This window comes from Fundulus heteroclitus, chromosome 18, assembly GCF_011125445.2.
Source record: "Fundulus heteroclitus isolate FHET01 chromosome 18, MU-UCD_Fhet_4.1, whole genome shotgun sequence".
Classification (NCBI taxonomy): domain Eukaryota; kingdom Metazoa; phylum Chordata; class Actinopteri; order Cyprinodontiformes; family Fundulidae; genus Fundulus; species Fundulus heteroclitus.
In genome coordinates, this window is record NC_046378.1 from 16,657,025 (window position 1) to 16,669,950 (window position 12,926).

Genomic DNA, 12,926 nt, shown 5'->3' on the forward strand with positions numbered 1-12,926 from the left:
TTAGCTTCGGTGTGAGTGGTTGAAATAGCAGGTCGATAAAGATGACAGACAAGTGGCTTATCCAATCATATGCAAGAATTTTTGATAAGGCCCAGCCTTCAATAAAGGCAATTCCTATGGCGGTGTCCCAGATGTATGTGAGTGGAGCTAGGCGGAGCAACATACAGCTGGCTTTTGTCAGGTTAAGGAACTGTGCCATCGATGTCTGAACATGGTTTCAAAAACTGACCCTTCATTTTGCCCTCTAGATATTGAGTATAACTGAAAATGCCGGAAAAATAAACTGGATTTCTCTGCACATTTTTATAAGAGGGTTTTTGATATATAAAAAATACATTGCTAAACATTTTATTTATTTTGTCTCTGTTTTAAATTAAATTACTTCTATTAGGTATGGTCGCAGGCAACGGTTACCTTAATTTTACCACTGCTGTGATTTTTTTTGAAAATACCCACACACTTATACGTCTATTCGTTGATGCAGTTTGTTTATGTTTGAACTTTGCACATTTTTCATGGGGTTGAAAGCATACCCTAGTATTTATGGGACTAAATGTTAAAAAAAGTAGATTAAATTAAGGTAAATTATTCAAAACAATCACATAATCCATCATTGTCTCAGTGGTCATTTTGATTTTGAATCTTGTTTTATTATGAATATGTACTCAGAAACATGCCAGTTGCACAAAGTATATTTCAGACTCAGGTAGAGAGAAAGATACAGTGATCATCAGTTCCTGCTTCAAACCTGCTAACTTGCTTTTCTTTGGCTGGTACAAAATTCTTTGTTGCAGGACAAACTCTAATTTATATGTCAGATGTTTGCACTACTTTAAATCAAGTACTTGGGCTAATTTATTTTTGAATAAATGTTTCTTCTTCAGCTTCAGCTCGGACAATCATCCTTGTGTGTCTGTGTCTATGGTTTTTGTTCATGATTCTTCAGAATAACATCACTCTCAAAACACTGAAATTACTAATTTGTTTGTATAGGTGACACTGTTGTGTAGGTATCGTTAGCCTTGAAAAAAACTAGGAATTTTCCCACAGAGATGCCAAAGCCTTGTTTGCAAGAGTTTTTCACAAACTCTTGATGCACCAAGGGTAGTAGAACCAATTCTAAGGTTTAGGGAACTAAGCCTTTTTAGCAATTGGCCATGTTGTTTTGGATGGCTTCTTTGGATAAATTAAATTATCCTATCAAAACTGCATTTTCTGTTTACACAGGGTCTCTTTGACTGAACCTAAATTTGTCCAATGATTTGCATCATTAAGTGCATCAAACAATCAAAAAGAGAGAACTTTTTAACTAAACCACAATTGCTCGAAAATGACTTGCATTTCTATTTCAGCTGTATGACATGTATCTTGCAATCAATTAATTCTAAGTCCTATAATCTATCTATCTATATATAAAGAAAACATGGGGTTAAGGATAAAATTCAGAGAAACATCTTAGACTAATGTCATGTATTGTTAATGATAAAATTTCAATATTTAAAATTCATTAATTTGTAAGAAAATGGTCTGAAATTCAAAAGAACTCTTCATACTTTCATGACTTAATTTAGCACGCAACCAGTCAGCTAACTACTTATGTCTAGATGGAAAACAGATTAAATAAATCCCTCGATCGGGGAGAAAAGCTCACGCAGCATAAATCTTAAAATCATCTACGTGTAGGCAGGCCATTCCACCAAATGCATGCCATTTACTTGTTATAAGCCAAAGATACTTGCATGTTTAGACAGTAAATAAGTAGGAGGCTGTTACCAACCTCTCAAATCAGCTCTTAGCGCTAACAAGCTAGCTCACTGCTAGCGGGAAACGCACATAAGGAGTGCGATGGTGCATCACGTCAAATAATGCACGTCAGTTGGTACCTTCAATACTGATTGAACGCTTTGGGCTGAAGGGCAGATGCATACTCCACAAGAACCAAGAAATTTGTTCTGTGTCCCAAAACTGCAAGAACCTTCCTGCAGCCTGTTTTTGGTTGTTCTTGCAGCTTGTTCTTGATGCATCACCTGGACAGAGGCTTTTCCTTATGTGGTGTCCGACAGAAATTATAAGACAGGGCCACAAATGTGAAGTGGGTATGGTTACTACACAGACAAATGCTGCAGTAGGAGGGAGTTATGAGGACTTCCCTATAATCTTTGAGTTCTTGTGAAGTACGTGAAGCAAATTTCTTAAAAAAAAAGCCAAAACATATTGCTGGAGTTCAGCTGATGATAGTTTTATCAGAGGCGTTTATGCTTGGGAAAGGTCATTGCTAGCCACCAACCTGACACTGCTGGTGTGAGATACTTAATGGAAAACAGTAGGTGCCTATTTTGCCTTCTGCCCACAATGTCTGTTGTCCTTATGAGTAGCCTTGTGTCCATTGTTGTGATTAATAAAATAATATTTCACTGAATGTCTGTCAGCTTTAGCACAAGATTAAATTATATTAAAATAAAGAGGGTGATTCTGTCTCTCCCTCAGGTTATCGTGCAACCATCATGACTGCAGTCTGCTCTAGGATTTCTCAAACATCAAACAACAGCACAACCTCAACAAAAAGATATTGGAGAACGACACCATACCCTGCTAGTACCACCTCACCTCCTTTAAGCACACCACAGTTCCCTTCTCCTACTCCATTACTGTCTCTGAAACGGCCTCAAGGAGCTTTGCTGACAGTGACATGGGCAACCTATACAAGCCAGAAGCCCAAAAAACCCCAGGCAACCACAGCCAGCACCACATTACCTAAAGTCCAGGGTGAAAAATTGTGGCCAGCAGGGAAGCAGCAAGGTCCTGAGGAAAGCAACCAAGTCAACAAGGGCCGGAGAGGGAGAGGACGTGGTTACAAGAGACGAAGAGGGGGGAGAAGGCTTCCTTCTGGCTCTGTGCGGCTTGTGAGTGCCGACGGTTTGCCAGATCGAGGCAGAGTGGAGATCTTCATCGGAGGAGAGTGGGGAACGGTGTGTGACGACCTGTTCACCAGGAAGGCGGGCACTGTTGTGTGTCGGCAGCTCGGCTTCACCGGTGTGCTGGCGGTGATGAAGAGGGCAGCGCTGGGTGAGGCCAGCAGCAGGGTTAGGATCCTGCTGGATGACGTGGAGTGTGAGGGTGGGGAGAGATCCCTGCTGGAATGCAAGAGGTCAAAGGTGGGGAAACACAACTGTTCTCATGAGGAAGATGTAGGGGTGATCTGCGATTAGCATGCATTAAGAAGGAGGAGAAGTCTGGAATAATGTGCTGTGACACCCATAGTTTTACTCTATTCTATTTCTGAAAACCAAAATTACCTGTTTTATTTTTTCAAGAGGGGTTCCCAATAAGAAAATATTATTTTTTATAATATTCTTTTTTTTTTATCTTACACTAACCTGTTGTCATTCTGGTTTCTCAGTTCGATCAAGTTGCAATGGTAAGGCCTGGTTCACACGGCAAGAATTTAAAATTGTCAGTTCATTTTCAAAACCTTCAAGAACCCACACATGACAATAAAACAATTGTAGATATAAAACAGTCGTGGATATTTGCTCGTGCAGTGTGTGGTGTCCATTCAAATGACAAACACCACCACACACAAAAAGATTTCCCTCGCTAACATCCAGACATCAGATGGGGAATCTTGTGAGGGAAACGCGAGGAAAAGCAGCAGCTAGTTTAATTTGCAATAAGCTAATTATTATAAGACAATCATCTTAACAGTTAATTTGCAAAAAAAAAAAAAAAAAAGATTTGGGGGTCAGTAACCCTTTAAGATTGACGGAAGGCGAAGATCGTGGCAAAAATTGGATAATTATCCTGCCGTGTGAACCCGGCATATAGTAAAGAAAATGTTTTTTAAATGGCAGTGCTTCTACAAGATGCCTCAGGGTCAGAAACATGCATCTTGAATTTAATTAACACCAGAAGCTACTTCCATATAAGGCAAAGTTTGATTGAACTTTGCACATGACTCCAAAGGGAAATGTGTGTGTTTGTGTGCGTGTGTATGTGTGTGTATGTTGTTAAAAATGCCAAACACATTATAGAAAACACATGTAAGTCTGGTTTCCAGAAACTTGGCAAGTTATCTTTCTGTCAACATAGTTTACTGCTGACTGGTTTGGAAGTTTTTGAGTATTACCGAGTCAGCAGAAAAAAACAATAAACAAACCGTTCAGAGTTGCTAATGTGAAAGCGCAGCAGTGATAAAAGGCTTCATTGTTCTGCACATTTTCCAGTGCTTGAGAATTTATGATTTCCAAATTTTTTTTTCACATATGATTTTTTTTTGCATACGGAGGAATTTTTCTAATTACCACACTTTTCTATGTTCAGCTATTTAGTTGGTCTCCTTTGAATTATTGAATATATTCACTTCAGTCTTCTGTAAACCGGGCTAACAACTTGTCAAATCAACAACAAAATTATGCACACTATTGCAGAAACTGCAGTCTATTTTTTGTACTATTCAGCTATTCTAACCTCTATTTAATGAAGGAGCCCATCAAATCATTATTTTAATTAGAAGATGAAACCGAATTAAATAGTTTTCTTATTCAAAACCAGGCCTGTCTGTTGTAATATATATTTTTATATTTTACTTTTTTAGAATATTTTTGAACTCAAGATGTAAATCTTTTAAATAAGCTTTTTGAATGTAAAAAATAACCCAGAAATGCTGGACATTTTGTACAGTGAATGGAATATAAAATGTTAAGTTACAATACCCAACTCAATTATTGGCACCTATGGTAAAGATGCGGGGAAAAATATTTTATTTCAGTGGAAGAAAGATTTAGAAAGATCCATCCTTTAATAAAATACTTTTCTTCCATGAAGACAAAAGAAAATCATTGCAAAATAATAATTTATGTAACAAAATCACTGGTGGATTTGCTAACACTTGGGATAAAACAAATGTGACTGGAACATTTCTGTTTTAAATTTATACTGTACCGTTTTAAACAGGAACTTTTAATCAGTAGTCGAATACTTTTTTATTTTTCTGGGATTAAAATATAATTCACAGAGAACCCCCTTTCCCTTCAGAATGGGGAAGAAAAAACAAAGATTATGTTTTCCATACTGAATAAATGTAGTAAAATTGACCTTAGTCTTTCCTAAATTTTTTTGTACTTCTGCAATAAAAGATGCATTATGAGGGCTTTTTCACATCTTTACCTGAAGTGTCAATAGTTGCAGCGGGAGTTACATTTCCTACCCAAAGTGGGCACGGGATGCCTGTGATATGAATAAAGTTTATTGCAAATCAATCTCTTTCTTCTTTATTTTAGATTTATGTGTTGTTATAAAGGAAAGGAAAACAAAGAAGGAACAAAGCGGTTTACTGTTGCTTTTTTGCACACAGTAGTGTCTCAAGCTCAGTTTTTATGTTATTCAGGTCTGCAGTTAAACTTTTATCACTCTCAACAGGAAGCAAAGGGAACACTTGTTATTCAGTGTCCATTAATCATAATATGTGACCTATCAAAGTGGTTTTCAGACTTATTTACAGGATAGTGACAGCTCCAGTCATTCATTCAAACATTTTGTGGCCAGAAGGTCAGTCAGATATTTTCGACACATGGCTTTTAGATCGTTAAGACTGATGATTAAACTTTTTTTTTTTCTTAGCAGTCATGCTTTATGAGTAGTGATTTTAAAATAGTAGCCCAGACTATAAGATATTGTACTGTGTCAGCAGTAAATGTAGTTCAAAAGGAGCCTCCTTTCAGTGAGATGGAAAGCAATTAATACAGTGTTTGTTAGCATGCACTATATTATTTTTTCATGTCTCACATTAAGAAGGTCCAGTAACATTTAGATTTTCTGTCTGGCCACAAGGAGGCAGTCACACTCCTTGTTTTACACAAGCTTTGTTGGTTTTAAGATTTATTTCTATCTGCTTAGCTCATTGAGCCATTTGGAGGTCAAGTTAACATACAGTAAAAAGTAGATATTATTTATGATAAGTATTTTTGCACCGTTCTAACATACTGTATATACATCAACAGCTGTAAATATTGATATTGGTTTAACAAGTTTAATGTTAAAAATTAGTCAGAAAAGTGCCCTTTTTACTTTGTATTTCTTTGTGTATATATATACAGTATATATATATATATATATATATATATATATATATATATATATATATATATATATATATATATATATATATATATATATATTATTATTATTATTATTATTATTATTATTACTATTATTATTATGGACTAAGGTACTGAAGCCTCAAGAATTTAAAATTCTCCTTCTAACGTATAAAGCCCTTAATAATCAAGCTCCATCATACATCAGAGCTCTGATTACCCCGTATGTTCCTAACAGAGCACTTCGCTCTCAGACTGCAGGTCGGCTGGTGGTTCCTAGAGTGTCTAAAAGTAGAATGGGAGGCAGATCCTTTAGCTATCAGGCTCCTCTCCTGTGGAACCAACTCCCAGTTTTGGTCCGCGAGGCAGACACCCTGTCTACTTTTAAGACTAGACTTTCCTTTTTGACAAAGCTTATAGTTACAGTGGCTCATGTTACTCTGAGCTACCTCTATAGTTATGCTGCTATAGGCTTAGGCTACTGGAGGACATCAGGAGTTTTTCTTTCCACTGTCGCTTCATGCTTGCTCAGTATGAGGGATTGCTGCAAAGCCATGGACAATGCAGACGACTCTCCCTGTGGCTTCTCCAGGAGTGAATGCTGCTTGTCGGGACTTTGATGCAATCAACTTGGTTCTCTTACATAGGAAATTTTTGACCAATCTGTATAATCTGACCCAATCTGTATAATATGATTGAATTTGACTTTGTAAAGTGCCTTGAAATGACATGTTTCATGAATTGGCGCCATATAAATAAAATTGATATTCCAATCGCAGAATTTTTAGATTTTAAATCTGTTGTTATGATTAGTTACTCGGTACTTGAGTTGCCTTTTTAGGTATTACTTTTTCAGTCTTTCTTGAGTAATCTCTTGGTTGGCAACTTTTATTGGAGTGAAAACATGTTGAAGTAGTGCTACCCTTATTTAAGAAATATGTTGGCTACTGCACCCACCTCTGCCCATGCCTGACTCTTTGCCTGTCATAGGCATTCCTGTTTGTATTTGTTGGTCATTTCCTCTCTGGTTGCACCTTTTTGAAGTTATCATAATTGGCTTATTTATTCCTGTGTTGCCTTGATTTTGGCTTCCAAACTTCTCCTCTGGGGTGGACTTTGCCCATTGGTTGCTGAGTCCCTGTCCAATTTGAAACCAATTGTCTTTACATTTTCTTAATGACTGAATGTCTGTGAATTGGACATTTTCATTGATTTTTCTATTTAAAACCTCTCCATTAAAACGGCTGTTGGTTTTCTTGTGCTACCTTCTTGCTGTGTTTTGCCAATGAAAGCCTCGGGGAAACATTTTATGGCGTTGTTTGTTCAATCAAAGCTACAACACACAATTTTATCTACGGCCTTGAGAGGAATTTTCCGTGCTTCACAGTTGTTCACAGCCGTTTACACCCGAGGAGCTTCATTCAGCTGCATCCATTGAACTCAATATAGCCTTTTAGATCTTATGAGGATGTTTTATTTCTACAACAAGCTCTTGGCATATATGCCATGCACGTGGCTGCCTATAGGTTTTTTTTTTGTTTTTTAAGAAATGATGAGTAAATACTGAAAAGAAATGCATATTTTTGGTAACATTCTGTCAAATACCCACAAAACTATCACAGTATTTGCGCCATTACATATTAAAATTGTTCTGGCCTATTGATCTGGAATAGTTTTGATTATTTGTCCAAACATGGAGACTATAAAAGAATGCATCAGTACAGAAAATAAATAGGAAAAACCACCAAGCATCACTGAACTTTCATATGACAAAAGGCAAGGTGGAATTCAATATTGCATGATAGTCCCTGTGAAAAGCTGGCTTATATTCTTCTGTCAGTATAATAACGGTAGATATGTTATTCCAAATTCAATTTACACATGGAATACAGATTACAAGCATCAGTATTTATTCAGGTTGTGTGCAGGACATGAAAAGCTAGATTCAGTATTTAAGGTTTATGATTCGGCTGTTCCTGTTAATGTTTGGGTGGTGGGCTAATCTGTTATCTTACATAGGGCACCAAAATTAACAGAGCTGGCTCTGGTTATTTCAAATAAACAGTACTAAGACTCAAATTTATGGTAATGTATTTATTTACGCTATATGAGGTTTTGGTTAGGCCCACCAGACAGCACAGAATCATTGACCTCCCTTATATATTTTCAATGCATAGTTTGGACAAAGCTGTTTTACGGCAGTAACCACCAAAGAGACAACAATTAATTAAACTGATTACATGCCAGCATGGCTTGAATCACACAAGTCACTTAATTTAGTTTAAAATGAAAAGGACTTGGGAAATGTAACATTTTACATTTTTTTCAGAAATTATAGTATTTTATTTTATTTTACAATATATCCTAACTTCTACAGTTAAGTGGATTAGAAAAATGCATATAGGTAAAAAGTAATAACATTTAATCGTTTACTTAACTGAAGCATAATCAGAAGAAATATTTTTACTATGAGGAAATAAATGTTTAGCATCATAATGTGTAAAAAGGGCTGCAGGAAAAAGTCTAATACTGATCAATTTACAAAAACCTTAAAAAGTGATTGTAATTATGTCAGTTCAGACATAAGCAGCAGAAATAGTTAGCTTTAAATTAAGACTATATTAACATGCCAGTGAATGTTTCCCTTTGGACGAGAGCCATTGCCGCATTTATCACTCAAGCCTGGGTGAATTCAAGTTTTAAGGGGCTTCATAAGTCAGCAAATAGCTTTAGGCAGCTTCAGACTGGGCTGGTACTGTTTGCAGCTCACAACCGAATCTGATTTGTAGACCACCCTGCAATTCCCAAAATCAACACCAGAGAGAGCCACACGCTCAAGTGGAGTTTCTCTACTACATTGTTAGCTGCTGACCTCAATGAGAAAATAAGCACGTGTTTCTGTCTGTATGTTAAAATATTTCTTTATATATAATAATGCCTGTGTTATGTTCAGCTTTGTTACTGGGATAATGATTTTGTAGAATCGTTTGATGACCTGGTTAATCGGTTTCAGAATAGCCAGATTGTTAATTGAAAAGTCATTAAAGTCAGGATGTGAATAATAATAATAATAATAATAATAATAATAATAATAATAATAATAATAATAATAATAATAATAATAATAATAATAATAATAATAATAATAGAAAAACAGCAAGAGTAAAATCAGCAGATGATGTAGCAGAAGTGACTTTGGTTTTTATAGAAGATGATTTAACTGTGACATTAATTATCTGTAACGACCTGTCTGTTTAAGATAGTAGATATCCCTGACCCCTATTAGACTAAATGTAGGGAATCATAGATGTGGATGAATGAAAAAATGGGACGTCTTTATAGATCATATACATCATTATACATCAGTCACAGAAAAGAGTACAGATAAAAGGAAAACCTTTTACAGGCAATCTTTACACTGGCATAACCAACATTTTTGTACTTCCTAATGATCTTTAAAAATCAGTTTATTAAGCCAATCATCCTGTCTTCTCACATTGTTTTAGAATATTATGTAAAAATATTTTACCCAAAAAGCTCCCAAAACAACGCTGACCGGATTAAGAAAGAAATGCGAAAGATGGACTCAAGTGGAACAACTGAATAAAGTAGCCTGACAATTCACACAGAGCTTAACCCACAAAATTTGTATCCACATGAGTACATGCCTGCATGAACAAACACAAGCATATACATACATAAGCACCCACACACACATACTGCACTCCTGCATCCCTTAGATTCCATCTGCTTTCTACTCAAACTGATCCATTATCCTTATTGTCTTTATTGGGATAGTGATAGACAAACGTGTGTATCTCCTGGTGTGTTTCATTTCTAATGTGGCTCATCCACTCTCCCCTCATTTATATCGCCCACTCCACGTCTCCGCTACTTGTGTTTCATTGTCCTGCTGTGGACAGTGAATCTTTATTAATGAGGAAAGGTGGGCTTCATTTATTTGTTCGTTTAAAAAGCGCTTCAAAAAGCAACAGGCGACCAAAGTGCTGTACAGAAGAATAAAAGATAAAAACGGAATAATAAAGGGAAGTAATGAAAAACACATTTCACAGTATAAATAATAAAATCAGCAATAAACACAAAGAAGAAACAAAGACTGGCCTAATGGTCGTGTTCTGTGGGATTAAAAGTGAGTTTAAAAAGATGAGTTTTTTAAATAAAGGTTTTATAAACATTTAAAGTTCCAGTAGATCTCATGGAAAGAGGGAGATTCATACCCAGCCATCACCGCATCTCAAGACGTCTTAAGATGTGTCACAAGACACATTTGCTGAGTCTTGAGATGTCTTGGTAAGTAAATACGTGTCTATAGACATGGTTTAAGATGTCTTGAGATGACTTGAGATGTCTCAAGATGTCTTTGAAATACGAAGATGTCTTGAGATATCTGAAGACGTCTTAGAACTAAAATTTAGTAAAATATCACAATATTTAAAACTCCAATAACACTATATAAGATTTTACATGAAAATAAGTACGCAAAATTATAACCATAAAACTCCTGTAGAAACAAGATAGCTTAACAATGCTTTAATTTTAAGACAGGCTGCAAAGGGTGTCTTAAGCCATCTTAAGATTTGAATGTCTTAAGACAAAAAAAACGATGTCTTAAGACATCTCAAGACACTCAATGTCTTCAAGACACAAAATACTGTCTGAGAGCATCCCATTTCCTGCAATTGCATGTCTTAAGACATGGGTGCATGTCTTCAGATTTTTGTCTTAAGATGTCCTAAGACATCTTGATGTGCACAAATGTCTTGAGACGTCTTGATTCTTCTTATTGAGACATCTTGAGACGTCTTGAGACGCTCCAGAGTCCAGGAGCAGCGGCTAAAGGAAATTCTGTGTCCTGTGGTCACGAGCCAAGTCCTGGGAGCAACTAAGAGCTTTTGATCTTGAGATCAGAGATCTCCTGGGGATCTGTGGACATAAAAGCTCATTAAGGTAAGGAGGTGCCAGACCATTTAGGCATTTAAAAATTAAAGCAAGATATTTAAAGGGACCTATTATGCAAAATCCACTTTTTGCACGTTGTTGTACGTTTTATTTGGATCTCTCTTGCTTCTAGAAGCAGTCCAAGTGCTAATAAGTAAATGTTTTGTTGTTGTCTGGAAAACGAGCCATTTCAAAAAACCTCCCGATTATTACATCACAATCAGTGGACACTTCACCTTGTATTTTATTTTATTTTTTTACCTTCTGTTGTAAAGCACTCTGTGATTTTTATCCAGAGAGATGCATGCTATATAAATCAGGTTTTACTTACTTAAATTGCAACCCCAGCCGAGCTCAACCCCTTGCCTAGCCACCCAAGCGAAGCTCCACCTGCTGGTGCATCTGCTGGTTTTACCGCTGTACCATGGCTTGCGTGTTCGGCATGAACATGCAAGGTTTCCCCCTCTGTATTACAGACCTCCCTGTAGCCACTCACCTGACCCAAATAAGGAGCTGCTGCTGCTGCTGCTGGAAGTCTTAAAGTCTGCTAACATGTAAAGCACAGCAAGAAGAGAACATGAGACCCTCTTAATAGACAAGTTAAGCACAAAAGCGTTGTTCGGAGAAACCTAAGCTAAGCTAAGCTAACAGTACGACACGGATGTTTGAGAGCAACATAAAAGTACAGCCTTAGCTGACACTAGCTGGCATGAGTTTGAGGGACGGGGACAGCCCAATGATCGGGTGTTGGTCTGAGCTACTTGTTTGAGCTGTGCAGTGCTGCACGTCACAATGCTCCGTTCTGCTGCGGTTTGACCTGCTTAACTTGGTTAAATCTACAACCATTATCACACACGTTGTTTTAACGTGCCTTAAGATCATCCATCTCTCTTTACCACCAATGTTTCGTACATTAAAATGATTAACTGTTTATCATTGACACACACACACACACACACACACACACACACACACACACACAGCTCCTCAGAATCAACATATCACTGGTATGTATTTAAATCAAAAACTACAAAAAATGTATTTTGTTCATTCCTAGTCCTTAAAGATAATCATGTATTTTATTTACCAACTGAAACGATCACTCATTACTCTGTAATCATCTTCTTGCTAGGTTTTGCCTGGTTTAGATCTTTTTTGTGTTCATTGTGTTGCTTTATCTGTTCTCTGTTAGATTATTTCCGTCAGATACATCCCTGAGTTTCTTTCTGTTTCTACTCGGTAAAATAAAATGTATGTAGACGGGCAGCTTGCTATGCTGTCTTTCAAGCTGTTCCAGGCTCTTATAAAGTTCAGTTATAGAGCGGTCTCACTAGCAGGAAGGCTGAAATTGGAATCTCAACTTGAAGAAAAGTAGACTATATGGACATAATTTTCAAACAATGTAAAAAAAAAAAGCTCTCTTTAAACGTTGCTGTCTCTCTTAAAAGGTGCAGATTGTCATATGTGTTCGATACACTGCAAGACATTTTAGAGGGTGAAAGCAATGGCTATAGGGAAATGTGTTCTGGATGGCTGCAGGCTGTTTTGTGCACTAATCTGAATTGCCATGTAAGTATAACTGTATTCAGTCAGATAGATATGCATATTACAATAAGGAAGATGTGTTGCATATTCATTTGGTGCTCTGCAGACTAGTGTTGTATTATTCATATGACTACATGATTAGATTGATGCGTGCTTGCATATTACTATGAGCAAACCAATAGCGTCTAGCATAGGTAACATTTTTAAACCATGATTCTGTGCTTGTTTTGTTGTTTGTTTTCTCATATTATCAGACAAAGAACTTACAATGGGCACACTGGGTTGGCAAAACTCCAAATGATGTATTGTTACGCTATGTCACTGCAT

The 12,926-nt window shown here is 36.7% G+C and overlaps 1 protein-coding gene across 3 annotated transcripts in view; it reads left to right on the forward strand.

Annotated features, from left to right (window-relative positions):
• The window catches only part of si:ch211-136a13.1 (HHIP-like protein 1), a 29,189-nt gene extending 23,931 nt beyond the window's left edge, over positions 1-5,258 (forward strand). For all 3 annotated transcript variants that reach the window (XM_036149897.1, XM_036149898.1, XM_036149896.1), the window contains one exon: positions 2,488-5,258. In XM_036149897.1, coding sequence (XP_036005790.1) covers positions 2,488-3,209 — 722 coding nt within the window. In that variant the 3' untranslated portion in view covers positions 3,210-5,258. The remainder of the gene's footprint in view (positions 1-2,487) is intronic.
• The last annotated feature ends 7,668 nt before the right edge of the window (positions 5,259-12,926 follow it).